We start from the raw sequence: 26,714 nt of genomic DNA, 5'->3' as shown, positions 1-26,714 counted from the left end.
AGAGATGCTCCACTCCTGCTGCTGCAGGGACCCATGTCTGATCCTCGTCTGACCCTATGTGTCATCCCCCAAGTTTGACTGGGAATGTGTCCTGCGGTGTAGCAGAGCTTGAGCTCCTATTTCCCATTTTGGAGGGATACAGCGTGACCCATAAAGAGGACACTGACGCAAAGCCGCTTGCAGGAGAGGAGCTGGGCCCAGGCGAGGGGGACGTGCCTGTTCCACGGCCGTTTCTGCTGTGAGGATTTGTCACCCAGGGTGGGAGCAGGGGATGGTCACAGCCCGGCCAGTGCTGCCCCAGCTCCTGCTCCCAGCCAGGGATTGGGTACCCCTGAGACCTCCAAAGGGAATGCTGAGGCTGGTGCCTCCCAGTGACTTCTCAGGGTCCCCATGAGAGCCATGCCTGGAGTCTGCCTCCAAACCAAGATATATTTGTTCAATCCTGTGGCCAGCCTGAACACCCACAGGATTCAGCTGTGCTGTGTGGGAACCACTTGGATCCATAGCTTGGTGGGGCCAGTTCAAACCTGGGACAGAGGAGCAACCAAGGCAAGCCTGGGAGCTTGGTGTGGGGAGTAGGAGTGTGGCATGGGATGCAAGATCATGGTGTGGGGCACAGGAGCGTGGTGTGGGATGTGGGAGTCTGATGGAACTGCAGGCTTTGGACCTGGCGGGGGGGGGGGCTTCAGGCTCCGGCCCTGGAGGGAAATCAGGCTTTGGAGCTAGAGGGGGTCAGGCTCCAGTCCAGTGGAGGTCAGGCTCTGGGCTGCCCCCATCCCCCTGGTCACCCTCTTCTTCCTACACAGCTGCTCACAAGAAAAATCCTAAGGCTTGACTAATTAATTAAATATAACTAATTTATCCATCACACCCCGTTATGACCAGAGCTCCGGAGGGCCTTCACGCAGCTCCCCTCGGTCCCTTGCTTGGGCACAGAACTCAGAGACCCCCAGCCCGCATGGAGCCCCCACGGAGCACCGGGGGGTTCCACATTGGGACATCCTGGGGTGTTCCGGGACTGAAGGTGAAGCGGGGCCTGCATGTGTGTGTGGGACCAGCCCACAGAGTCACCCCCCACTCCCCACTGCATTTTACTCCCCCGGAGCACTTTGCCGCTGCGAGCATGGGGGACCCCACCCGGGACCCCTATCGCTGGCCGGTCGCAAACACCAGGAAACTCCCTAAACTTCGGGCATGGCGCGCGGGGACCGCACCCACGGTGCCGCCCGACCCCCGACCCCCCGAGCATCCCTCCCACGCGTGATACCGCCGCGGGGACCCTCCCTGCGCTGCTCCCCCCTCCCGCAACAGGTCAGGGCCCCCCGCCCCGCGCCCTCCCCGCAACTTTCCCGGCGGAGAAAGTTTGCGCGCGGCCACAGGGAAAGTTCTCGGGGGGGTTTCATGGGGAGGGACAGCCCAACGCACAGAGCTGGGACCCCCCGTCCTCTCCGCTCCTCCCGGTCCCTCCCGCCGCCATCGCTCCCGTCTCCGTCGCGCGGGGCAGGAAGGAGGCGACATCCCGGTGTCCCCTCTGTTGTGTCCCCTGTTGGAAGCGGGGTGGCTGGGTGGGCTTTAGGGGCACCGGGGGGGTCCGGTGAGGACTCACCGGCGGCTCCACGGGGCGGCGGCGGCGGCTCCGGGCCCGGCGCTGGGTGCGCAGGAAGGAAGAAGGAGGGAATGAGGCAGGGCTGACGTGAAGGGATGCAAAGCAGCTCCTCCTAACTCGCCCGCCCTTCATCTTCCTCCCCCTCCTCAACTTGCCCGACCAGCGAGAACCGCCCCCCCCCCCGTTCATCAGCATCCTCCAGCGGAGCCGGGGCTGCCCTCGGTACCAGTCTGGGGGGGTCGAAGGTGGGGGGAATGGGGGTGGGAGTGGTCGATGAGGACCCTATGCTCACACTGTCCCTGCATTATGTCCCCTCCAGCAGCACAGGGGTCATTTTCTACCTCACCCTTAATTTTGGGGGGTTGTGACCCCATAGAATGATGCCGAGGAGAGGATGACCTTCTCAAGAGACCCCTATCTAGTCGGGCATCGCTCTCTTCTGCTACGGGGGTGGGAAAGGCCATATGCACCCCAAAAAGCTTGTAGGGATTGATGGCAAGGACTCCTCTCTCCCCAAAAATGGGATGAGATGAATTAGGGATGTTACAGGAATTTGAGGGGTTTGGGGGGGGATGCTGTTCACCCAACACAAAGAGGTGGAGGAAAAGGCCACGGTGTGCAGGGTAGGGTGGCAGGAGATGGCCCGTTCCCAAAGGAAGGGAGTGAGATGGGATGTGATATAGGAAGGGGAGCAGGTGATCCAAACGTTGGAGGGTTTGGGGAGGGGGGTGCTGTTGACTCCCCCAAGAAGGTAGAGGGAGAGGTTGAGCTACATGGCTGTGGGGATGTGGTGGCAGGAGGTAGCTGGTCCCCAAAGGGAGGGATGGGGATGAGATGTGGCATGGGAAGGAGAGTGGGTGGCAACAGCCAAGGATCTGCGGGTTGCAGGCTTTGGCTACCATCGTGAGGAGGAGGAGAAGGAAGAGTAGGAGGAGGAGGAGAATGAGAATGAGGAGGAGGAGGAGGAAGAAGAGGAGGAGGAGGAGGATGAGGATCTCCTCCCCATGGAAGAAGGAGCATGCGGAGGCAGCCGGGATTCGACTGGTGTGTCGGGAGATTCTCATCTCCATGGAAGCAGGTGGCGCCGGCCGGACTAATCGCGGTAGAGTTTGTCTCCACACGCAGCCAGCCCTTTGTCTGGGCTCACTTCTGCTTTTCTGTTTTTTTTTTTTTTTTTTGTGTTCGTGGTGAAAACCGAGCTCCCTGCTCTGTCCCCGCTGCCACTGCCGGTGCTCACATCCCCCACGCCCGTCTGGGGGCTGCCCAGTATCCCGTCACGTCCTTGTTGCTGCCCGCCGGCCCAGCCTGGAGCCTTCTGGAGCCCGGACCCGGCTGGTGTCACCGGTCCCCAAACTGCCACTTCCCTCCCCACATTCTCAGCCCGGCCTCGCCCCGCACGTGGCCTGGAAACGGCTCTGCCTGCACAAATATTTGTCAATACTGATGGGAAGAGACGAGGCGCAGGGAGATTCACTCCTTTGAATTCCCGTGGGTGCCCCAGCCAGGGGGCACCTGGCGGGGCACAGAGCAGGGCATGGAGGGATACAGGGGGAGGGGCACAGAGTGGGATACAGAGCGGGGCATGGAGCAGGACACAGGGTGGGACACGGAGCGGGGAACAAAGCAGGGCACAGAGCGGGATACAGAGCGGGGAACAGGGCAGGACACAGAGTGGGGTGCACACTGTGACACGGAGCGGGGCCCGGAGCGGGACCAGGAGCGGGACCAGGAGCGGGACCAGGAGCAGGACCCGGAGCGGGACCCGGAGCGGGACCGGGCGCAGCGGGCCTGAGGTCGGGACCGGCCCCGGCAGCTCCGGCTGTCAGGCAGCAGCTGCCCGTCCGCTTCAGCCAATCAGGACGCGGATTCAGAAGGATGCGGCCATCTCAGCCAATCAGGACGCGGATTCGGGAGGCTGCTGACTCAGCCAATCAGAACGTGGCGGCTCGAGGCTGCAGCCGCCTCAGCCAATCAGGACGCGGGGTGTCCTGCCCCGGTCACTCCGTGGCGCTTCCCTTTCCCTCTCCCCGTTCCTCCCAGCCCACCGAGACGGGCACTGACCCGGCTCTCCCTTCCCTCGATGTTCCCGGCGGTTCCGCCGGCACCTAGGAACCGTGTCCGTGCCCCCCGGATAAGGGCCCGTGGCTAGCCCCCGGTGCCACGCGGGATTGCCCCGCCCTTTTCTCACACTCCCCAGGACAGGGCGCTGTTGCGGGCCCTGGCCGGTGTGTACCCGCGCTGGGGGCAAGCGGGACCGGGCAGGGGCCGGTGAGCTCTGACCCCGCCGGTGCCCACGCGCACGCCCCCTTGGGGCAGGCAGAGTCGCTGGCCCTTTAAAAGAGGGCGTGGCCGAGCTCCTCGTTCCGCCCCTGCGCGGCGCGCCGCTCCCGGCGGGGCTGGTGCGCCCCCTGGCGGCGCAGGCGGGGACACAGCGGCGGGTCTCGGTGGTCCCGGCGGTCCCGGTGCAGGCAGCGGCGGCCGCATCCCGGCTCCGGACCTGCCCGTCCTGCCCCGTCGGGCTGGGAGGAACGACCGACTCCGCCCCTGCGGCTGGCCGCGGCGCAGCCGCGCGGTCCCGGGGAGCCCCCGCTTAGGAGCGTCTTTGATCGTTCCCGCGTCCCGGCGGCTCCGCAGGGTCACCGCGGGCTCGGCCCACCGGAGCCGGGCTGCGCTTCCGGGGCGGCCGAGGGGCTTCCTGCGGTGGGTCTGCGGCCGCGGTGCTGCTCCCGGCCCGGCCCGAGGCGCCGCCGGGATGATCAACGCCATCCTGGTGTTCAACAACCACGGGAAGCCGCGGCTCGTCCGGTTCTACCAGCACCTGGTGCGCGACCGGGCCGGGGGGCCGCCGGTGGGGCTGCGGCAGCGGGTGCCTGAGCCCGGTGCGGGACCGGGACCGGCACCAGTGCAGGGCTGAGGGCGTCGTGGGGCTCGATGGGGCTGGGGGTGTCCCGAGAGCAGGGGCAGTCTCTGCGGCTTGGGGGAGCCCTGCCCGTGCCCTGGTCGCGTCCTTCAGGATGCCCCGGGTCATCCATGGGTGGCACGGGACTGGCTCACGGCGGCCCTGGGGCAGCAGGGGACTGCGGGGGACGTGGGTCCCATGGGTGGGGCGTGCATCCATGGGTGCCCACCCACCGTCTCCTCCTGGCAGGCAGAAGAGGTCCAGCAGCAGATCATCCGTGACACCTTCCACCTGGTGCTGAAGCGGGATGACCACATCTGCAACTTCCTGGAGTGTGGCAGGTACCGGCCGGTGAGGGGCCATGCCGGGCTGTCCCCTCACACTGCGTAGTGCCTGGGTGTCCCCCCAGAGCCCTTCAGCTCTCCCTGTGTCCCCACAGCCTGTTCGGCGGCTCGGACTACAAGCTGATCTACCGTCACTACGCCACGCTGTACTTTGTGTTCTGCGTGGACTCCTCGGAGAGTGAGCTGGGCATCCTGGACCTCATCCAGGTGCGTCCCTGCAGGGCCCAGTTTCCCGGGTGCTGCCCTGCCCTGACACCATTCAGGGGCATTTCATGCCCATGGCATCCCTGTGCCAGCCCTTCTGAAAGGCCTGAGAAGCCCTCAGGGCCATGGTGGGGAGGGGGGGCTGCACGTACTCCCTGAGCTTCTACTTGGCTTCTGCACCTGGGAGCAGCAGGGAAAGTCAATCTGAGTGAATGTCTTTTAAAAATAGAAGCATTGGATCATTTAGTGTGGAAAAGACCCTTAAGAGCATCAAGTCCAACCATTAATCCTAGGATTCTGAAATCCTAGGTTGGAAGGGACCTCAGGGATTGTCTGGTCCGGCCTTTCTTGGCAAAGCATGGCCTAGACAAGGCCCAACACCCTGGCATGTGAAAAGTATCCAGTGCTGGGGAATCCTCCACTTCCCCATGGAGATTATTCAGCGGCTGTTTTCTTTGGAAAAAATTTTCCTCTTGTGCCTTACTGGAGTCTCCCCAAGAGGAACTTGTACCCATCACTCTGTGTCTTTCCATATGAATCCTTGTGTGAAGGGACTTTCCAGCTTTGTAGGCACCCTTTAAACACCAGGATATGGGAAGAAGGTCCCCTCAGCCTCCTTTTCTTTTCTGTTCCCTGGACATGCTCCAGCCCCTCCAGGTCTCTCTTGTTGGGAGGGGCCCAGAACTGCCCCCAGCACTGGAGGTGCCTCAGCAGTGCCAGCTCAGGGAACGAGCACTGCCCTGGGCCTGTGCCCACACTGACATAAGCCAGGTGCCATTGGCCTCTTGCCCACATGGACACACCTGGGCTCATGTTCAGCCACAGTCATCAGCATCCCTAGGTCCTTTTCCAGCTTTCCAGTCACTCTGTCCCAGGCCTGGAGTGTTCCATGGGGTTGGTGTGACCATCTTGCCTGGTCTCTGTCTACTGTCCCAGGTGTTTGTGGAGACGCTGGACAAGTGCTTTGAGAATGTCTGTGAACTGGATCTCATCTTCCACATGGACAAGGTGGGTGGTGGGCTCTGGGCTGCTCCAGAGCCTGCATTTCTTGGGCTGGGGCTGGCCAGGAGAGTGGGGGTTGGCAGGGGTCACTTTGGGAGGGATTGACATCCTGTATGGGAAGCTTTCAGCCTGTGTTCTTTGGAAGCCACCCACATGGTGTCCTCCTGACGAGAGACCCAAGTGCTGGGCTGCTCTGAGCCTGTGGGGAGCTGTGCCCAGCCGTGGGGCTGCCCTGGTGCCGGGTGGCCGTGGCCAAGTGACAGATCTGCGCTCCACAGCCAGCACTGGGGGAACTGGGCAGACTCTGACCTGGTGCTAGAGCGTTCTGTCTCTGCTCCAAGCTGTGACACCTCATGAGAGTTAACATTTTACTACAGCTGCAGGGAAAAAAAAGGGAAGGGACAATGGCTGCAGGGTAAAAAAAGGGAAGGAACAATGGGAGTGTTTGGAATTCAAAGGGCTGGGTAAACTTTGGTTTGACCCACAGCCTGTAATGCTTCCTCTTGAGCTGAACAGAGTTCCTGGGCGGAAACCCATCCCCTTTGATCATGTCCTGAGTCACAAGGCTGAAGATAGCTGGAAATAGATAGCCAGGAATAGACTTGGAGCAGAGAGGGGCTTGGCTGAGGGTACTGAGCTTACGTTTCTGTTGATCAAGATTTTCTTCCCTTACTAAAGACAAAAACATGTCAGCAAAAAAGAGCACTGGGAAAAAAAAATGTGTAAAATGCTCCCTTTCCATTGGTGATTCCAGCTGGGGAACTGGCAAGGAAGAGGAGTGAGCAGGTCTGGGGGAGCTCTGCATTACCAGCTGCTGAGGTTGGGCTTTGGTATCACTGTTTGTCCCGCTGTAAACTTTCCAAAATGCCACAACATGATTATCTTGTCAGCAGAAGTGTTTATCAAAGTGTTTATCAAAGAAGGGAGGAGGGCTGAGCAGCTGAGGGAAAAGTTGGCAGCTGCCCAGGTCAGCTCTGCCCACAGCTGGGGGAGGATGTGCTCGTGAGTGCTGACTGTGGTGTGACCAGGACCCAGCAGCTTTTCACTCATCCTTACTCTCAGCTTTACATGACCATTACACGCAGTTTATGCTGAGCCTCACTGCCAGCCAGCACTCCTTGGGCAGGGGACATCACACCATTGCCTGGCAGCTTTGCCAGCAGTAGTGGGGTCACCCTTCCTCTGACCTCTCCTGCCTGGAAGAACATTCTCAGGAGACAGGAATCAGGGTTTCTGATAGTGGAGACCCCAGCTCGGTCACTGCAGGCTCTCCCAGCCCTGTTTACTTCCCATCCGATGCTCCTGCTGCTTCCCAGCTTTGACTCAAGTCTTGGCCACTATCAGTTGGTCCTCTGGTCTCTTTCTATATTTGGCACATGTTTATTTCTCGGATGTGCTCGTGTTCCTGTGCTTCCAGGAGTTTGGTTGCAGAGGGACAGTGTTTGGGGTGCTGGGAGTGTGCTGGTGTGTCCTGCTGGGCCCTGGTTGCCCCTCTTGGATGCCCAGGCAGGGCCATGAGTGTCTCCCCAGGCAGGGCTGTGAATGTCTCCCCGGGCAGGGGCTGGCAGGGGTTCAGGTGCAACTTTGGCTGCATTCTGTGATTTTTCTTTTTGCTGTAAGTTCCACCTCAGACTACCTGCACCACAAGGGCCACAGGACCAGAGCTGTGGCCGGTCTGGGGTTGTACTCCTGCCATGGGCAGATGGAGGGGGACATTGCTCAGGCACCAGTGACACCAGTGCTTTTAGCTGTCAGCTTTGGGAGCCCCAACCTCAGAGCTGCAGGGATCCCCTGTCACAAGGGGAGACTCAGGATGGGCTATTCCCACCTTGGAGAGGAGTGTGAGCTGCACTCAGCAGCTGCAGGGTCCCAGAGGGGACATGGATTGCTCAGGATGTGTTGTGCTTTGGCTTGGAAAACAAAACTTGCTCAGGATTTCTGCCCTGGTGGTTTGGAGCCAGCTTGGGCTGAAGCCAGATCTTGAATCACCAGTTTCCTGATGCTCCCATATCCTTTTTGGCTGCTTGCTCCAGCTGTTTCAGTGTGCACTGGGACTGGGCTGTGGGATGGGGGTTCCAGGGCTGTGGAGGGTTCCAGGGCTGTGGGGGGTCCCAGGAGCTGCCTGGGGCTCACCCAGTGTCACCTGTGGCTCGCCCTGTGCCAAGCTGATCCCACACACCTTCTGCTGCTCCAGGTACTGTTGGAGCGGGACAGGACCTATGGGGAGCCCTAGGCTGGATCACCTCACTTTTGTCTGGGATCACCTCACAGAGCTGGGATTCCCCCTCAGAGCGGGTTCTCTCATTATCTTTATTCTCCCCAGGATTGTCCTGGCAGTTTGTTACAAGGTATGGTTTACAAGTGCAGCCTGGCCCTGTCAAACCATAAAACAATCTCATAACCCAACCATGCTCCTGCATAGCCTCTTGCACGGAAGTAACTTGGGCCCATAAATCCATTATCTGTGCTGGGAACTCATCGGGAGTTGCTGACTGTGTAGGGAATGCTGGGCTGAGCCAGGTGCAGGAGCTGAGGGTGGTTGTAGCCACCAGCACAGCCTGACTGCCGCCCCAGGGCTGGTTGCAATTTCTGGGGTTGCAACTCAGCAATGTCCCTTTCCTGGCTCTGGCTGCGTGATTCCACTGGCCCTGCCTAGCTGTTCATCCTTGGACTGAAGGTATCCCAGGAAAGGAGGAGACTCCCCTGGCACTTCTGTGCTTTTTCTGTGCCTATGTCACAGTCCCGACCTTCCTAAGGGACAGCTCAGAAGCCCGGCTCTGGCCCGTCTTTCTGAAGAGAAGGAGCTTCTAGGGAAAAGTGTCCTGCCCAGTGAGGACCCTGCTGCCTGCTGGGGTCCCCTCTAGGACACATTCCTGCTGTAACCTGGCTTCTGGCCCAGGAAGGGAGCAACCATCTGTTGGAGGTGGCACAGCCAGGCTGTGCCAGTAGAATGAGTTGCATCTGGCTGCTCTAGGAGCTGCTTCATGCCTGGTGGGTGGGTGGGTGTCATCTAGAGTGGGGATACAGGTGGTAAATGGAGCTTTGAGGCTCCCCATGCCCCAAAAGGCCACCCTTTCATTGTCCAGGCAGCTAAGAAGGGGTAGATTTATGTCCCTTGGGGAAATGCTGACCCCTGACACACTTCCATGCCAGCGCTGCAGCCATTGCCAGGCCAGGACTGGGACCTCAGCCTTCTGTTCTCTCTCCCCCTCCCTCCCTGGCAGGTCCACCACATCCTGCAGGAGATGGTGATCGGCGGGATGGTGCTGGAGACCAATATGAACGAGATTGTGGCGCAGGTGGAGGCCCAGGGCAAGCTGGAGAAGGCAGAGGTGAGCAGTGACGCTGCGGGAGCTGACATAACCTTGGTCTGCGAGGGAGGGTGGCCCATGGGGTCAGGGTGGCCGTGTGGGAGGGCATCCAGGGTATTCCCAGTGTCTGCCTGTTAATGACCTCAGGCCCTAAAAGGTTTATCATCCAATTTGCACTGTCACTAGGAAGATGGGGCTGTGGGGTGGGGCCAGTGGTCACAGTGCCTCTATCCCCAGGGAGGCCTCTCAGCTGCTCCTTCCCGTGCTGTGTCAGCCGTGAAGAACATCAACCTGCCCGAGATCCCCCGCAACATCAACATCGGGGACATCAACATCAAAGTGCCCAATCTGTCACAGTTCATGTGAGCAGCCTGTGGTGGGGGGCTGCCTGCTAAGCAGAGCTGGGGTCCCCGTCTCCTCCCAGGGCTCTGTCCATGCTGCACATGGGGGCTGGTAGTGGCTGAGGGCAGGGAGCAGTGACAGGGCTCAGAGAACGGGGTGCGGGGGGTCCCTCACCCTGGACCTGGGCTCAGTTCTGCTCTCTGGTCCCCCAACAAGGAGGGTGCCCTTCCTTCCCCTCCTTCCCTGTGGACATGCAGCCTCTCCTCGCTGTGGGGAAGAGTTGGCTTCTGCCTCTCCTGGGATTCTTGGGATTTCCAGCGGTGAACGTGTGCCTGTAGTGGCAGCTCTATCAGGAGCTGCAGGTTGTCTCCTTTGTCCTCCCAGCCATGGCTGTCCCCTGCCCTGGTCTTGCTCTCTGTGATGGGTCCCAGCTGGGTGGGGGTCACTCATGGGCGCTGCTGTGTGCCCTGGGGACAGTGTGAGGGGGACATGCTGGGATGGGGATGTGGCAGCAAGAGGGACGGGAGCTGAGTGACCTGGGGGACAGGCAGGTGGTAGCTTGCAGGGTCAGGCCAGGCTGGGGATGCTGGAGTGTGTCTCTGTGTCCCAATAAACTGCCCTTGAACCCATGTCTGTGTCTGCTGTGGGTGCTGCTGGACGGGGAGGAGGCCGGGGGCTCTGCGCAGCTCTCCTGGGGCAGCTGCAGCCCCGGGGGCTTTTGGCTGGTGGAGGCCCTGGGGGTGGGAAAGGGGGCCTTAGATGCCCCAGGGGAGGGCAGGCGGCTTAGGGCAGGGTCCCTCTGCTCTTGGAGCAGGTGCGGGGAGGGTGATGGCCCTGCTCGGGCTGTGATGGCAGCGTCCCCAGCTTTGGGCCTTTGGTGGCTGCTCACCCCTTGCCAGTTCCTGCGTTCTCCCTGCCGCAGAGCATCAGTGCAGGGCAGCCATGAGCTCTGACGGCTCTGTGGGTGTGTGGGAACTGTGGGGCTGGGGTCCCCTAAGGCCAGGGAGGAGCAGGGCTTGTCCTGGGAGCCACAGTGAACCTGATGGGCTCTGTCAGCCATGTGCCCCACTGCCCTGGCTCCGCCACGGCTCCATCTGGCCACCAGCCCCTGAGGCTGGCCAGGGGCCCTTCCTCTGCTCCCCAGCTGTGCTCCGGGTTCTGCCTCCACTTCCCCTGGCAGGGAAACCGTGACTCTGCCTGGAAGGAATTTTCCCCTCCCTGCAGCTTAACCCTTCCCCAGCTGGCCACTAGCCACATCAGCACTCCTGGAGGTCAGGGAGTTCGGCAACCTGCTGTGTCCTTTTCTCCCTGGCCCGCCTCCTCCCCTTGTAGGTGCCAGCGAAGGGTGCAGGTTAACCATCGTGCCCGGACCATTTCCTGGGGCTGGGACGCGGAGTCTGGCAGGGCTGAGACGGTCAGAGGGGAACGCTGCGGCTCACCTCAAGGCGAGGGAGTTGGCGAGGTGCTGGCAAGGTGCTCTGCTCCAGGCTGGGATATGGGGGGTCGGCCGCCATGGGCAGTGCCTGTGTCCGGCCCCACGCCACAGCACCCCACTGCCGCTGCAGGGTGTGTCCGGCCACATGTGCTCCCTCTACACCTCCCGTAGCGGCTCTGCTAACAGCTCCGGCCCCATTGCCCCGTCCTACGTCTCGCCAGAGCCTCAGCCCTGCTGCTCTGCGGGGCGTGGGAGGCTGAGGACCCGTGGCCGTGCTGGGGTCGGGGAAGCCCCTCTGCCGCTCCCTGCTGCTGTCTCTTCCCAAGCCCTGGTTCACGCTGGGATGTGCTGGGGTGAACCCCTAGCCCGCCACTTCCCTTCCTGGGGAGCTTCAGCCCCGACCCCGGTGGCGGTGGGTTGTGCGGGAGCTGTGAGTGCCCGGCGCTGGCAGTGACCCCGCGTTGTGCCGAGAGGGGCTGCGCTGGGTGGGTCACCAGACCCCTCCCACACCCCAGAGCGAGCCGGGGGATGCAGCGTGTGAAGGGCTGTAGAGGGCAGGGCCGGGCCGGGGCTCAGTGCTCCCCCTCCGAGCCGCCTGCATGGTCCGGAGAGGGAGATGGGGCTGGAGCCTGGGGATGGCTCCTGGCCCCAGCCCACTGCCTGCCCCAGCTGTGCTGTGCTGTGCTGTGCTGTGCTGTGCTGTGGCACCCATGGGTGCCGGGTTTTGCTGGGCTCAGCTCCGCCTGCCGGAGCGTGTTCCCAAATCCAGGCCCCCTGCCCAGCACTCTTTTCCTTCAGAACTGCCTCCTCGCCCTGTTCCAGTGCGGGGGAACCCATGCCGGAGGTTCTCCCTTCCACGCTGCCCCGCGCTGTCCCGGGCCTCCGCCCCGCCGGCCGGCAGACATGAGGTTAAAGGGGGCGAGAGCTCCGGGTTCCTGCCCTGGAGCTTTGGAGGAAACTTTCCTCGCCCTGGAGCTGCGAGCGCAGAGCTGGGACGGACAGTCGGGCGCAGGCAGGAGGAGAGGCAGGGCGACGCGTGGGGCGCAGGAAGTGGGAACGGGGCGGGCGGGACCCCGCTGTCCCTGGCTGCCCACGGCTGAGCGCAGGAAGGTGAGGGGGGCACTCTGCTGCCGCTCAGGCTCCGGGGGGGTTCACACCCCAAGCCGGGGGTCCGCGGGGTGCGTTGGAGCGGACCAAGTGGGGGAAGGGGCTGTGGGGGTGCGTGGGGGGGCTGGCGGGGGCTGTGGGGTGTGGGGCTAGCAGTGGGGTTCACGTACATGGGGGTTATGGAGCCCATATGCGATGGGAGGGCTTGGGGGGGGTCTGTGGGGGTGCGTGACGGTGTGGAGGGCTCTGGGGGGTGTGTGAGGCCAGAGCCTCAAGGGACCCACGTGCCCGCGGGGATGATGCCCAACATCCGTGTCGCTTGTGGGACGTGGGATATGCATGTGCTGCTGGCTGGGCTCCAAAGAGGGGTCTTCTAGGGGTGGGGACAGAATCCTGCGGGTGCTGGGGGAGTCAGGGTGTGGGTGCTGTGTCTCACCCCAGTGCTGCTCCCCATTGACTCCATCCAGCCCCCTCCCCAGCCGAGGCAGTGGGGGATGCCTGTGTGCTGTGCCGGAGGGGCTGTGGGGAGAGCCAGCAGGCCCGTTGGTGTGGGACGGAGGGTGTGCAGAGTGCCTGGCACCCTCCCAGCCACCTGTGGCCCTTGGTCCTGTGGGGGGCTGTCCCTAAAGCTGTAGCCTTTGGCCAGAGCCAGGGTGGGGATGGGGCTGAGGGAGCCAGCAGTGGCCTCTGGGCCAGGGGATGGCTGTGCCAAACAGGGAATACCAGGGACACCAGCAGCATCCAGAGTGATTTGTGCCAGGCACAGTGGCCCTGGCGGGTGCAGCTGGGTGCTGTCAGGGACAGGGCAGGGCTTCATCCTGATTTGCCCTTTGCCCCAGCTGTGGCTCCTGGCAGCACCTGCCCATATCCCCCTATGGAAAGATGGATCAGATCTTGGGAACAGGAGATCCTATTCTCAGTGTGTGACATGTTCTGTCACCCCTGCACCCTACCCTGGGTGGGGATCTCACACGTGCCCACTGGGGCTGGGTTCACCAGGACGGAGTTTGACCCCCATGCCTCCAGGTTCATGACCTTGGACTTCGAGAGGGCTGTGGGCAGGGTGAGCTCCTCCCAGGTATCCCCCCTACCTTCCCTCCCCGATGGGGGGGCAGCCGGTGAGCTGTACCCCTCACAGGCAGGGGTGGCCTGGACCCTCTGACAGTGCCTCAGACCCTGTCACTCGACAGTAAATGGGGTGACACTGAGTCTGCATCTGGCCTTGGCTGATGGGGACACACGCTGGGCCCTCCAGCATGGTGGGGAGGTGGCTGCTAGCTGCAGCTACCCACCCTGTCCCTCCTTTTGCAGGGCCAGGCCAGTGTGAGGAAGGACACCAGGGGTCCAGGCCCACAGCCCGCATAGGCTCCCTGATGGTGCAACCCCCCCACCACCAGCTCCGCCCCTGCAGCAGTGCCACTGGGTGTTGGTGCTCCTGCCGGGCTCGGGGGGGGGTGAGTGGAAAGCTCATCCCAGGGTCTGTTACCGCCCTGAGCCCCATGGCCATTTAATCCTTCACCCATTAACTTGGACTAATAAACCTTGTGGGAGAGAGGCTAAAAGCCGTGCCTGCACCAGTGCAGTCTCCGCCAGTGCCGCTCCAGCTGCCCACCATGGCAGCCGGCTTCTTCATCAGCAAGACTGTGGGCATTGTGGCCATCGTGCTGGGCCTGGGGGCTGTGGCCACAATTATTGCACTCTCGGTGGTGTACGCCCAGGAGAAGAACAAGGGAACGTCTGATGTGGGTACCAGCAGCACGCCTGGCCCCAACATCACCACCACCCCCACCTCCACCCCCACCCCCAACAACCCCTGGAACCGGTGGAGGTTGCCGACCACGCTGAAGCCGGATAGCTACGAGGTGTCCCTGCAGCCCTTCCTGAAGGCCGATGCCAACAACATGTACATCTTCAAGGGCAACAGCAGTGTGGTCTTCATCTGTATGGAAGCCACCAACCTCATCCTCATCCACAGCAACAAGCTGAACTACACCATGCATGGCTCCTTCCATGCCACGTTGCAGGCAGAGGGTGTTGGCAGTGCCCCTGCAATCTCCCGCACCTGGCTGGAGACTCCCACCCAGTACCTGGTGGTGCAGCTGGAGACCCCCCTGCAGCAGGGCCAGCGGTACCAGCTGTCCTGCAACTTCACCGGGGAGCTGGCTGATGACCTGGCTGGCTTCTATCGCAGCGAATACACGGACAAGTCAGGCAACAAGTAGGTGGAGGGCAGAGGACGGGGTGGAGGCCACAGGGCTGGCCCGATGTGGTGGTGGGAAGGGGATTGAGGGGCACGGGGCTGGCATAGGGCAGTGGAGGGCATGGGCAGGCTTTGGGGATGGGTGTGTGGAGCCTCTGTGCTCCCCTTGCATCCTCATGATGCCCCAGTGGGGATGGGAGCAAGGCGACTGGGGGGCGCAGCTTCTGCAGGGAGCCCCGGGACTGATGGGGTTTGCTCACAGGCAGGTGGTGGCCACCACACAGATGCAGGCGGCTGATGCACGCAAAGCTTTCCCCTGCTTCGACGAGCCGGCCATGAAAGCCAACTTCACAGTGACACTGGTCCACCCCTCCAACTATGTGGCGATTTCGAACATGCCTGCCAAGAGTGAGTGGGGCAGCAGGACCCCATTGGGGGGCTGGGGGCCTGGCAGGGCTGTGAGGTGATCCTCTGGTCTCCACAGACACCATGCAGCAGATGATTGATGGGGAGGCCTGGAATGTCACTGAGTTCGAAACCACCCCCAGGATGTCCACGTACCTTCTGGCCTTCATTGTCAGCCAGTTCACCTACGTGCAGAATGACTCAGAGAGTACACTGGTAGGATGGGGTGAGGTCCACCCTCTGCCCACCTGGGTGGCTGAACCTGGGCCACTGATGAGTCCTGCATCTCTCCTCTCCAGATTCGCATCTGGGGCCGCCCCGAGGCCATCAGCGAGGGCCAGGGCAGCTACGCACTCAATGTCACTGGCCCCATCCTCAGGTTCTTTGAGGGTCATTACAACACGGCCTACCCGCTCCCAAAGTCTGGTGGGTGCTGCAGGGTGCCCAGGACACTGGGTTGAGGTGCCCACCACAGAGGGGGAGGATGGTCCAGTATGCTGTCAGCGGGGCACTGACGGGACCCCTCCATCCCCAGACCAGGTTGGCCTCCCTGATTTCAACGCGGGCGCGATGGAGAACTGGGGGCTGGTGACCTACCGGGAGAACTCACTGCTCTTTGATGCTGCATACTCCTCCATTGGCAACAAGGAGCGGGTGGTGACTGTCATCGCCCATGAGCTGGCCCACCAGGTACCTGCTGCAGCCCTCGCCCACTCCCCTGATTGATGGCTGGTGGCTGAGGGGGTGCTGTTCCCTCTGCAGTGGTTTGGGAATTTGGTGACGCTGCGGTGGTGGAACGACCTGTGGCTGAATGAGGGCTTCGCCTCGTATGTGGAATACCTGGGCGCCGACTCAGCTGAGCCCTCCTGGAACATCGTGAGTGCCAGGGACGATGGGCATGGGGGCAGGCAGGGGAACAGGCACCCCAGGGGCTGCCCCAGTGCCAGGTGGCACACACAGGGCTGAGGCAGGTGTTGGTGCTCCCTCTGCAGAAAGACCTGATGGTGCTGAATGAGCTGCATGCGGTGATGGCAACAGATGCCCTGGCCAGCTCCCACCCACTCTCCTTCCGCGAGGAAGAGATCAACACCCCAGCCCAGATCAGTGAAGTCTTTGACAGCATCGCCTACAGCAAGGTGTGCACGGAGGTCCTTGAGGTGGGGATGGACTGTGGGGTGTCCCTGGTTTCTCTGACCTGCTGTCCCTGCAGGGAGCGTCGGTGCTGCGGATGCTCTCAGACTTCCTCAGCGAGGACATCTTCAAGCAAGGGCTGCAGGTGAGGTGCTGCTGGTACTGGGGAGCAGCAAGCTCAGAGCAGGGTGGGCATCCCATGGTAGGGGCCTTCCCAGGTGCTCTAGGGGTGTCCCACATCCCAGACTTGCCCTTGCTCACCTGTCTCTCTTGGTGCTCTCCCACAGTCCTACCTCCACACCTTTGCCTACAACAACACTGTCTACACTGACCTCTGGGTTCATCTGCAAGAGGTAGGAGGGGGCTGGTGCTCCTGCAGCATCCCAAGCCCTGGCTCTGGGGGGCTGCCTGATGTGACCAGGTCCCACATGCTGGGTGAGGGTTGAAGCACCGGCCAAGCCCCACGCTGCCCATGCCCCTGCCCCTGGTGACCAGCGGTGCTGCCATCCCTGCAGGCAGTGAATAAGAACAACGTCCCACTGCCTAACAGTATCAGCGACATCATGGATCGCTGGACGCTGCAGATGGGCTTCCCTGTGGTGACTGTTGACACCCGCACCGGCACCATCAACCAGACCCATTTTCTGCTGGACCCTGCATCCTCTGTGGACAGACCCTCTGCCTTCAAGTGAGTGGGGCGGGGGCTGGCTAGGAACTGAGGGGTCAGGGGATGAGGGCCAGTCCCACCACCTGTCTGTCCATGGCACAGCTACACCTGGATCATCCCCATCACCTGGATGATAGACAAGAGCCATGGGAACAGCAGCTACTGGCTGACCAATGTCACAGGTATGGTGTGTCCTGGCTGTGAGTGGGGGTCTTGCTGCCACCTCCGCTGCCATGGCACTGGTCGGGGTTCCCAGGGAGGCAGTGGTGGTGGGGGCTGAGCCTGGCCCGCCCTGGGTGGGGGTGCGGCTCTGGCAGAGCCTCCTGTCCCCTTCCCAGCCACCAACGACCAGTTCAAGCTCAACAGCTCCAGCTGGCTCCTGCTGAACCTCAATGTCACTGGGTACTTCCGTGTCAATTACAACCAGGAGAACTGGGATCAGCTCCTCAACCAGCTTGTTGCTGACCACCAGGTACACGGGGTGGTCAAGGCTGTGGTGTGGGACCCCATTCACACCGCCCCACTCAGTCTGCCCTGAGACATTGACTTTGCTCTCTTAGGTCTTCCCTGTGATCAACCGTGCCCAGATCATTGATGACGCCTTTAACCTGGCCAGGTGAGCCCTGCCAGGTGGTCTGGGTGCCACCAGGGTGAGGGGCTGGATGGGGTGGGTGCCCTGGGGTGGGCAGTGCCAGTGGGCTGGGGAGGTGACGCTGCCCTCACCCCTGACAGGGCCAAGTACGTCAACGTGACCTTGGCTCTGAACACGACACGGTTCCTGAGCCGGGAGACGGAATACATGCCCTGGCAGGCAGCGCTCAGCAACCTCCAGTACTTCCAGCTGATGTTTGACCGCAGCGAGGTCTTTGGGGCCATGTCGGTGAGTGACGCGACACCCCAGTGCTGGGGGTGAGGGGCTAGGATTGCTCCCACAGTGGTGTGGGGGCTGCTGCCAGTGTCACTGGGCACTGACTCCCTCTTGCTCCCAGAGCTACATGAAGAAGCAGGTGACTCCTCTCTTCGCCTACTACAAGAACCTCACCAATGGCTGGAAAGATATCCCCAGTGGCCTGATGGTCCAGTGAGTACCATGGCCCCAGGGCTGGGCTGGATCCCTGGGGTGTCCCCAGCTGTACTGGGTAGAGGGCACAGCCCTGCCACTAGCCGGCACTGGCCGGTGGGTGCCCTGTGCAGGACCCCAGCCCTCACGGTCTCTTTTCCCCCAGGTACAATGAGATCAATGCCATCAGCACTGCCTGCTCCTATGGCATCACCGAGTGCCAGGATTTGGCCACCAACTACTTGCTCCAGTGGCAGCAGAATGCCAGCAACAACCCGTGAGTCCTCAGAAGCCCTGGCGCTGTGTGTGTGGTTGGACTGGGCACGGTGCGGGACTCCTGGCACTGATGGCTCTTACCCCAACAGGGTCCCCCCGAACCTGCGCTCAGCCATCTACTGCAGCATGGTGGCCACGGGTGGGGAGGAGGCCTGGAATTTCCTCTGGGACAGGTTCCGGGAGGCCTCTGTGGTGTCTGAGGCCGACAAGCTCCGCACAGCCCTCTCCTGCAGCCCCCACCCCTGGATCCTCAGCAGGTGCGTGTGGGGTCTGGCTGGCATTGTGGTGTGTCCCCACCAGCCTATCACCCACATAATGTCTGCTGCCCCTGCCAGCCCCTCACCCCTGCGTCATGCCCCTCCAGGTACCTGGAGTACACCCTTGACCCTACAAAGATCCGGAAGCAGGATGCCACCTCCACGATCAACAGCATTGCCAGCAATGTTGTGGGGCAGCCCCTGGCCTGGGACTTCATCCGTGGCAACTGGAGGATGCTCTTCAGCCAGTGAGCACCGTGGGGGACTGGGGGCACCCCTATCGCCCTGCGCCCCTTGGGGGTGGCACTGTCTCTTCTCCTGTCCCCTCCCCTGTGGCTCTGCGGAACCCCTGGCTCAACACAATTCTGCTCTCCTAGGTATGGGGGCGGCTCCTTCTCCTTCTCCCGCCTGATTTTATCTGTGACCCAGCGCTTTTCCTCAGAATTTGAGCTACAACAGGTGAGGCTGGACCCTGGCAGGGGCCAGGGGACCAGGGATCCCAGCCTTGGCAGAGCTGCCCTTTGCCAGAAGCCCTTGAGAGGGGGTTTCCTACTGCGTGTGTGCCCAGGGGTCCAAGAGGCTTCTATTCCTGTCACAGGCTGCTGGGGTGGTGGCAGGGACTCCCAAGGGCTGTCAGAGTGCTCCCAGGGGCTGTTGGGGTGCTGCATGGGCTGCTGGAGGCTGTTGGGGTGCTGCTGGAGGCTGCTGAGAGGGTGCTGGGGGCCTTCCAAAGGCTGTCAGGGTGCTTCTGGGGCAGTCAGGATGATGTTGGGTGGTGGTGGGGGTTGCTGGAGTGGTGCTGGCGGCTCACAGAGGCTACTGGGGTGCTCCTGGGGGCTGTTGGGGTTGTGCCAGGGAGCAACTGAGAGCTGCTGGGGTGGTGCTGGAGTGCTCACGGGTTGTCAGGGGCTGTTGGGGCGTTCCTGGGTGGTGTCGAGTGGTGCTGGGAGCTGCTGAGGTCTGCCAGGGGCTGCCAGGCCCACCCCCTGCCTGCTCCAGCACCATCTCTGCCCGGCAGCTGGAGCAGTTCAAGAAAGACAACCAGGACATCGGGTTTGGGTCGGGGACGCGGGCGCTGGAGCAGGCGCTGGAGCGGACGCGCGCTAACATCAACTGGGTGAAGGAGAACCAGGCGACGGTGCTGGCGTGGTTCAGGGGCGAGACCAGCTAACAGGCGCCTGCGCTTGCCCGGCCACCAGGATGGACCCTCGTCCACTCCCGACTCCGTTGACTCCATCCCCGCAGCCCCCAGGCCCCTGTGCCCCCCAGTCCCACACTGCCAGTGAGGGGCCTGACGCCCGGATAATGGGCACTGGGAACACGGGGGGCGTGGGAGGGGGGAGGTCATGCTGGTGTAAATAAATACTGTGGGGGTGTAAATAAAAACTTTCCCAGTTTCCAGGGGTGCCCTGGGTGTGGGGGCTGTGCTGAGGGGACTTCGACAGACTGGGTAGGAAGTGCCAGGGGCCCTGCAGCCTGCAGGCCTGGGGCAGAGCGCGGGGCTGTGAGCCCCCCCGGCTGTTAGGAGCCTGGTGCTAAGTGGCTCTGGGGGCTTCGCTGACGCCAGCCCCTCTGTCTGACAGCTGCGTGTGAGCTCTCCTGCTGGGCCCTGCTCAGGGGGCTCCCTGCCCGCTCCCTGCGGACTGGCACCAGGACCCTGCTCTGGGCAGGTACTGCAGGGTCGGGGCAGGGGCCACGGGGGGTGGCTGTGACAGGTAGGAGGGACTGTCCCCCATGGGCTACCCTGGACCCTGAAGGGATGGAGCTGTCTTTGGGTACAGGGAAGGGATGGGACCCCCAGGCAGGTGGGAGCTGGGGGTCAGTGGGGGTGGGGACGGCCTAGGTAGTGAGTCCCTCTGCCGCCCCAGCCCTGGGACACATCCGGACTGTGGGTTGGGCTGGCAGTGGGCACTGAGCCCCTGGTCCAGGGCAGCACCAGGCTGTGTGTGTGCGGTGCCAGGCTGAAGGGTGCTCCTAACCCTGCCCATGCTGGGGTGCAGCCAGCAGGTCCCACAGTAAGGAGCAGGGGAGCAGCGCTGCACAGCAGCTTTAATGAGGATCCTGGTGTCTGTCCTGTCCCATGCAGCTCTGTGACATGGCCATGCCACCAACCCATGGCCATGCCGCTGTCCCACTGCCTCACTGCCATGCCACTGTGCCTGTGTGGTCTCTGTGTCCAGGGGTGCAGTCAGCTCCAGCCCCCACAGTGCTCTGCACTGGGGTGCAGCTGGGGAGGAGAGAGGCTGTGGCACGAGCTGGGAAGATGAGCCTGGCTGGGGCCCAGGGACTGCTGAGCTGGGTGGGAAGAGCTGCGTGAGGTGAGTGGCTGTGGAACACCGCACCTCGCGCCCCCTGCCACCCACCCCACGAGGACTGTCCTCTGCTCCAGCTCAGGGACTGCAGGAGCAGGAGCTGGGCTGGGGAGGTCTTTGGGTACCCGGTGATGTGCGGGCAGCTGGGAGCCAGGTGCAGGGGTCCTGTGGTGCCCCGTGTCCATCACACCTGCCCTGGGAGGCTCCAAGAAGCAGGAAGAAGCCATCCTATTACCCGTGGCTGTGTCACGTCTGTGGGGAGGCTCCAGGATGGTGCAGCCGGGAATCCTTTGAAGCTCTGGGGGGATCCCTGCAGCAGGGGTGTTAGGGGGGTGACCCCCAGGTCCCTAGCCCCATCTCCGGACCCCCAAGCACCTCCGGGGGAGTGCCCACAGCAGGGCTGCAGAGAGGTGACCCCCAGGCACCCGTCCCCATGCCGGGAGCCCCGTGCAGCTCCGGGGGGGTCCTCGCCATGGGAGGTGACCCCCAACCCGCAGTGCCGGGGGGCGAAGCATCACGGGGCTCCGTGTCCTGGCAGCACCCCAGGCCCCGGGGGCAGAGGGGACAGTGTCGGGGGGCCGGCGCCCCCCGGCCGAGCCCCAGCAGGGCGGAGAGGTGGGCGATGTAGCGGGTGGCGAGGCGCAGGGTCTCGATCTTGGTGAGGGTCTGCCCGGCGGGCGCCAGCGCGGGCGGCAGGTAGTGCCGCAGCCGCAGCAGGGCCTGCGCCAGCCGCCGCATCCGCAGCTTCTCCCGCTCGCTGGCGCTCTGCCGCGGGACCCCCGCTCCCCCGCCGCCCCGCACCCCCTTCCTGCCCCTGGGGGACGCAGCGACGCACCGGGGGACTCTGCCGAAAGAGCTGGGGATGTGATGTTGTGTCTGGCCGTGGTTAGGGGCTGTTCTGCTGGCCGCGTCTGGGGGTAACCCCGGCTTTATTTGGGCCGGGGATGCGGGGCGATGCCTCTGCGCCCACCTGGAGGTGTCGACACCCCCCCCCCACCCCCCCCAGCCTCCCCCCCGCTCCGGGCGGGCGGCAGGAGCCTGGGAATGCCGGGCCCATTTGCAGAGGTGTCAGATCTGACTCCTTTGGTCCTTAATTGGCCCTGCCGGCGCTGGGAAGTGTGTGGGGACCCATTCACACGGCCGTGAGAGATGCTAACGTGCCACCAGCCCCGCATCGCGCCGCATCACCGTACCGCATCCCCCTGCACGGCACCTCCCCGCACAGCGTCTCTGCAGCCGGCACCCGGGACTTGACCTTCCAATGCCGGGATCTCGAGCTCCCAGCCCTGGCACCCAGCAGGGTCCCCACAGCTCCCTGCCCTCTGCCCAGCTCCCAGTCCCGTGTCCGTGGGGCTCTGGCTCAGACTGATGGCCCTAAGGGGCAGGGGGTGCAGGGCGTGCAGGGTGCTTGGGTGGGGAGCTGGGGTGCTCCCTTCCCAGAGACATCCCTGCACTGGCCGTGCTGCTTCTGTCTCCCCAGTCCGATGGGATGCAGCCCCGGACGGCTCCAGATGAGCCGAGGCACCTGGGGACCCACCAGGCTGTGCCCCTGCTTGGGCTGGGCATTGTGCCACTGGGGGTCGGGGTCCGCAGGGCACTGGGGTGCACTGTGGTGGGTGCCAAGCTCTTGAGGGTGCCGGGAGCAGGGGACCCTCCGTGCAGATGGGCTGAGGGAAAGTGGGAGGTGAGGGGGGCTGCTTGCCAGGTGCTTGGCAGCACTGACCCCTGCACCAGACACAGCCCTGGGCAGTGTCCCTGTGAGCTGTGCCCACTCCAGAGAGAGGGACAAGCGTGACCACCAGAAACCACACAGGCGTCTGACCCGGGAGGTGCTAGAGCAGGGACGGCAGGTCCCAAGTGGGCAGGGGCTGGGACTTCTCAGCAGAAGGGCTGTGGGCTCCTGAGGGCACAGCCTGAGCTGGGCACTGACTGAGCTCCGTCGTGGTGCCCTGGCTGTGTTGCCTCATGGGCCTGCACCCTGCTCCATTGATACGGGCAGAAGGGATGGGGGGACCCCCCTGCCCCTCGGGGTGAGGGGCTGCAGGGTGTCCTGCTGTCACCAAAACTTGGGAATAAAACCCTCTAACACTGTAATTTCAGTATTAGAAAGTAGCATTACTTTATTTCAGTGCCAGGTGTGCAGGTGTGCAGGGGATACCTCCTACTCCACACACCGCAGCTGGCTAACAGACTAGTTTAAATCTTTGTAACTTGCTTATTATATTTCCCAAAACTCATACATGTCGGCTAAACATTCCTGCAAATTCTTTTGCATATTTATATCACTTTTTGGAGCTCATTTACATAAGAGTAGGGGTCTTTTGAGGGTCTCTGGTGCTCATTTGGGGAGCACCCCATTTCTCAAATTATCTAGTTTTGGTCATAGGCCTCCAAAACTGTTTCTTCTCTTTGAATACATCCCAGCTCTGAGGTCTGGCCAAGACATATCTTCTCATCAGTGTTGCTCAGACCTGCAGTCTTTAAGGCTAAGATAACCACTTGCACACATTTATATAGGACTAAGCACTTTTGGCTGAAGTTAAAGGAATTCACAAGACTTAAACACTATTCGTTACAATTAAAGATTTTCCCAACACAGTGGGGGCTCTGATCCAATGGCCAGTGCTGCCCCAGCCCAGCCACACTTGTCCAAACAGGGAGGTGGGAAGCGGCTGTGGTGGGTGCAGAACTCATTACCCGGGAGCTCATCAGCTAATGGGACCCAGGAGGGGGCCGGGCAGCAGGGAAGGGGCCATGCCTGGCCTGGGCCATGGGGTGCAGATCTCCCACCAGATGCCCCTGTGCCCCCACGCTGGGGCTGGATGTTGGAATGGGGTTGGCACTGGTGGCCTCGGATTGGTTGGGTCAGTGCTGGGCACTGCTCAGATGTGCACACACGGTTTGGGGGTCCTGTGCCCCCAGCTGTATCCCCTCAGCTGTGCCCTCCTGCTTTGTGGGGATCCTGTGCCCCTCATGTTCCCTTGGGCTTTGCACACCCTGTTTGGGGAGCCTGCTGTACCACCGGGCTGCGCACACCCAGTTTGGGGGTCCTGTGCCCCTAGATGTACCCCCAGGCCAGGCTGTGCACATCAGGTCTGGGGGCCCGTGCCGTGCCATGCCCGTGTCCCCTTGCTCCCTGATGGATTTTCCGTCCCTCGGCGGGGCCGTTTCCCGGGAAACCTTCACACCCGCCGGGCCCAACACCTGCGGGGCCTGGGAACGCGGCGGGGGGGCTTCTCCCAGCCCCGACCCTGGCCCTCGACACCCGCCATCCCTGGGGGTTCCCCTGCCACTGCCACCACCCGGCAGCACCAGGGGATCTGAGCTCATGGGCGTGGTGGGGGACCGGCACCCCCAAACCGGGTGTGGGGGGTTGTGTCCCACAAAGGTCAGTCCCCGGCTGGGGTCGTGCTGCAGCGGGAGACACAGGGACACGCCACCGCAGATGCGCTGCAAACCCCACTGAAGCCCCATCAGAGCCCCACAACACCCCCACTGCAGACCTTGCTGCAGCCCTACTGCAGCTCCCCCCCAGCAGACCTGCTGAGACCCCGCTTCAGCTCCTGTGTGGGTCCCAGCCCCGTCCCCAGCCCAGCGCGGGGGCGAGGGGCAGCACCGAGCAGCTTCACACCTCTGGGGTGAAATTCGTCACCCCGTGTTCACAGCCGCGGCCCCCGGGCCCCCCCCCCCCCCCCCCCCCCCCGACACCCAGCCTTTGAAGTGCTGCTCCTGCAGCCACGAAGGTGCCTCTTCACACCTCGGGCCCGGCATAAAGCCGGGGCGGTCGGGAGCCACTGACACACAGGTCCCAGCCTCCGGCCCTGCCATGGCCCACGGCCACACGCTGCCCACCACCGCCCCACTGCAGGACTGGGGTGACCGCGGACCTCCGGACCCTCTGGGCTACAGCAGCAGCTCTCCCGCAGCATCACCTGACTCCTGTGGCCTCGCGTCCCCCGCCGCTGCCCGGGGACCCTGCCGAGGGCACGCCGCGCCCCGCCCCAGGGGCAGGAAGGGGGTGCGGGGCGGCGGGGGAGCGGGGGTCCCGCGGCAGAGCGCCAGCGAGCGGGAGAAGCTGCGGATGCGGCGGCTGGCGCAGGCCCTGCTGCGGCTGCGGCACTACCTGCCGCCCGCGCTGGCGCCCGCCGGGCAGACCCTCACCAAGATCGAGACCCTGCGCCTCGCCACCCGCTACATCGCCCACCTCTCCGCCCTGCTGGGGCTCGGCCGGGGGGCGCCGGCCCCCCGACACTGTCCCCTCTGCCCCCGGGGCCTGGGGTGCTGCCAGGACACGGAGCCCCGTGATGCTTCGCCCCCCGGCACTGCGGGTTGGGGGTCACCTCCCATGGCGAGGACCCCCCCGGAGCTGCACGGGGCTCCCGGCATGGGGACGGGTGCCTGGGGGTCACCTCTCTGCAGCCCTGCTGTGGGCACTCCCCCGGAGGTGCTTGGGGGTCCGGAGATGGGGCTAGGGACCTGGGGGTCACCCCCCTACACCCCTGCTGCAAGGATCCCCCCAGATGTACTTGGGGGTCCGAACATCAGGATGGAGACCTGGGGGTCTTCCCCCTACATTCCTGCAACCGGGACCCCTCCAGAGGTGCTTGAGGTTTCCAACATCGAGACGGAGACCTGGCAGCCACCCCCCTACATCCCTGCAGTGGGGACCTCCTCAGAGATGAACAAGGCTGTCACCTCCTCTGCGTCCCCCTGGCTGACCCCTCCCCACTGTGCAGGGGCTGGGGCCCCCCCGGATCTCCCTGGTGATGTCCTGGACATGGGGCTGGTGCTGTCAGAGTTCGTGGGCACAGGGACAGTCAGCCAGGTACGTGCTGGTGGGGACTGGGCTGACTCTCAGCATGGGGCTGGCATGGGGCAGGGATCAACCCCTCTTGGGGCGGCCTCAGTGTCCTCTTGGTGTGGGGCAGTGCAGGAACTGGTTTTGGGGTAACAACAGTCTTGTCGGGGTTAGGGAATGGAGAGGTGAGCCCTGCTCCATGCAGGGGGTGAGGTGGGTACCCTAGCCTGCCCCATCCTTCCTGGTGCTTCCCTCCCACGGGAAGGAGGGATCCCACTAGTGGGGACAGAATGGAGTCCGTTGTCCTGCTTCTCCCTGCCCAGGAGCCCTTCCAGGGTGTAGGCTGTCACTTCCATGTCCCCACCCCCATCTGGACCTCTGTCTGGCTGCTCACCCCTCTCCCTGTCGGCTCCCCAGGATCTCTCTGCGGACCTGCTTTCACTTCTGGAAGCTCTGTTCCCACCACAGCCCCGGCACTGACCCAGATGAGTCCCCGGGCCTGGAGCACCCACTGCCCCACGATGCCTGTCCGGACCCCTGCAGCCTGGGGACACGTGCAGCCCTTGGGATGGCTGCAGGAACAAGCTGCCCCATCTGTCGGAGCCTGGAGCCGTGCTGGACGCGCCGGGTGGCGGCGGCTGCATGTGAATAAACCCTTGTGCCCTCTCTGTGTGTCTGTGTGGCTGTTCCCAGGACCTGGGCACGGGATGGGCTTTGGCATGCCTAGGGCCTGGTGTGTATGGGGTCCTGTGTGCCCAAGGTCTCCTTGCTGGGCTCCAGGGCTGGGGGCTGTGGGGCAGCCAGGCACCATCTGGGAGAGCAACTTGGAGATGTATCAAGAGAGACAGTCCCCTTGCCCTGGGGCCTGATCTCCAGCCAGGAAGGGGTGAGGATCCCCAGCACCCTCCAGATCCAGCCTTCCCACTTGGCAGTTCTGGGCCTGTGGGAGCTCCCCAGTGCAGAGTGAAATGGCTAGATTTGGGGTCCAGCTCAGTGTGGGGACGGGGCTGAGCCCACAGGCTGCAAGGAGCAGAGTGTGAGTGCCTGTGATGGGGACCCTATGTCCCCAGCCCCCTTGGTGGCTCCCTGAAGTCTGGGGTCCCCATTAGCAGGAGGGTGTTGGGACCTGGCAGCCATGTGCTAATGTGTCAGGGGAGTATCTCTCCAGCTCTGGGGTCTGGGGTGAAGGGTGGGGGGTTAATGAACCCCATGGAGTGTGAAAGGACTCTCTAATGAGGTTAATTCCCTCTGCTGGGGTGGAGGAGGGGGGTGACAGAAGGGGACACAAGCCTTTGAGGTGTAAAGCAGCCCACTGCCCTGCCCTCTCCTAGGCTGCAGCCCCTGCTCTCCAGCCAGGG

General features: G+C 63.1%; 4 protein-coding genes across 4 annotated transcripts; 3 read left to right on the top strand and 1 right to left on the bottom strand.

Moving 5' to 3' along the window:
* Window positions 1–4,025: 4,025 nt before the first annotated feature.
* AP3S2 (adaptor related protein complex 3 subunit sigma 2) lies at window positions 4,026–10,337 on the top strand. Its single transcript, XM_048318192.1, has 6 exons — window positions 4,026–4,427; window positions 4,755–4,846; window positions 4,945–5,056; window positions 5,990–6,061; window positions 9,280–9,387; window positions 9,604–10,337. The coding sequence occupies exons 1-6, from the start codon at window positions 4,359–4,361 to the stop codon at window positions 9,730–9,732; spliced, it is 582 nt and encodes a 193-aa protein (XP_048174149.1). The 5' UTR covers window positions 4,026–4,358; the 3' UTR covers window positions 9,733–10,337.
* Window positions 10,338–12,028: 1,691 nt separating this feature from the next.
* Window positions 12,029–19,645, top strand: LOC125332851 (alanyl aminopeptidase, membrane). Its single transcript, XM_048318179.1, has 21 exons — window positions 12,029–12,253; window positions 13,562–14,468; window positions 14,713–14,858; window positions 14,935–15,071; window positions 15,155–15,281; window positions 15,391–15,545; window positions 15,618–15,731; window positions 15,848–15,991; window positions 16,066–16,131; window positions 16,274–16,339; window positions 16,502–16,674; window positions 16,756–16,835; window positions 16,992–17,125; window positions 17,214–17,269; window positions 17,386–17,533; window positions 17,643–17,734; window positions 17,880–17,990; window positions 18,079–18,246; window positions 18,354–18,494; window positions 18,624–18,705; window positions 19,265–19,645. Exons 2-21 carry the CDS (start codon window positions 13,864–13,866, stop codon window positions 19,415–19,417), a joined length of 2,898 nt encoding a protein of 965 aa, XP_048174136.1. The 5' UTR covers window positions 12,029–12,253; window positions 13,562–13,863; the 3' UTR covers window positions 19,418–19,645.
* A 1,237-nt stretch (window positions 19,646–20,882) lies between these two features.
* LOC125332742 (mesoderm posterior protein 1-like) lies at window positions 20,883–21,756 on the bottom strand. Its single transcript, XM_048317976.1, has 2 exons — window positions 21,752–21,756; window positions 20,883–21,372 (listed from the first exon to the last, which is right to left on the bottom strand). Exons 1-2 carry the CDS (start codon window positions 21,754–21,756, stop codon window positions 20,883–20,885), a joined length of 495 nt encoding a protein of 164 aa, XP_048173933.1.
* Window positions 21,757–24,384: 2,628 nt separating this feature from the next.
* LOC125332741 (mesoderm posterior protein 1-like) lies at window positions 24,385–26,015 on the top strand. The gene is made up of 2 exons (XM_048317975.1): window positions 24,385–25,383; window positions 25,774–26,015. Exons 1-2 carry the CDS (start codon window positions 24,385–24,387, stop codon window positions 25,834–25,836), a joined length of 1,062 nt encoding a protein of 353 aa, XP_048173932.1. The 3' UTR covers window positions 25,837–26,015.
* The last annotated feature ends 699 nt before the right edge of the window (window positions 26,016–26,714 follow it).

Source organism: Corvus hawaiiensis, chromosome 13 (genome assembly GCF_020740725.1).
Source record: "Corvus hawaiiensis isolate bCorHaw1 chromosome 13, bCorHaw1.pri.cur, whole genome shotgun sequence".
Lineage (NCBI taxonomy): Eukaryota > Metazoa > Chordata > Aves > Passeriformes > Corvidae > Corvus > Corvus hawaiiensis.
Note: the sequence above shows the minus strand (reverse complement) of the source record. Positions and strands in the feature narration are given on the sequence as shown.

Excerpts from the sequence above, each read along its gene's own strand:
- LOC125332741 (XM_048317975.1), top strand. The coding sequence starts at position 24,385 with ATGGCCCACGGCCACACGCTGCCCACCACCGCCCCACTGCAGGACTGG. Across the intron at positions 25,384-25,773 it reads GCACAGGGACAGTCAGCCAG|GATCTCTCTGCGGACCTGCT; the intron begins GTACGTGCTGGT and ends TCGGCTCCCCAG.
- LOC125332851 (XM_048318179.1), top strand. The coding sequence starts at position 13,864 with ATGGCAGCCGGCTTCTTCATCAGCAAGACTGTGGGCATTGTGGCCATC. Across the intron at positions 14,859-14,934 it reads TTCGAACATGCCTGCCAAGA|ACACCATGCAGCAGATGATT; the intron begins GTGAGTGGGGCA and ends TGGTCTCCACAG. Across the intron at positions 16,340-16,501 it reads TCTGGGTTCATCTGCAAGAG|GCAGTGAATAAGAACAACGT; the intron begins GTAGGAGGGGGC and ends CCATCCCTGCAG.
- AP3S2 (XM_048318192.1), top strand. The coding sequence starts at position 4,359 with ATGATCAACGCCATCCTGGTGTTCAACAACCACGGGAAGCCGCGGCTC. Across the intron at positions 4,847-4,944 it reads AACTTCCTGGAGTGTGGCAG|CCTGTTCGGCGGCTCGGACT; the intron begins GTACCGGCCGGT and ends GTGTCCCCACAG. Across the intron at positions 5,057-5,989 it reads GCATCCTGGACCTCATCCAG|GTGTTTGTGGAGACGCTGGA; the intron begins GTGCGTCCCTGC and ends CTACTGTCCCAG.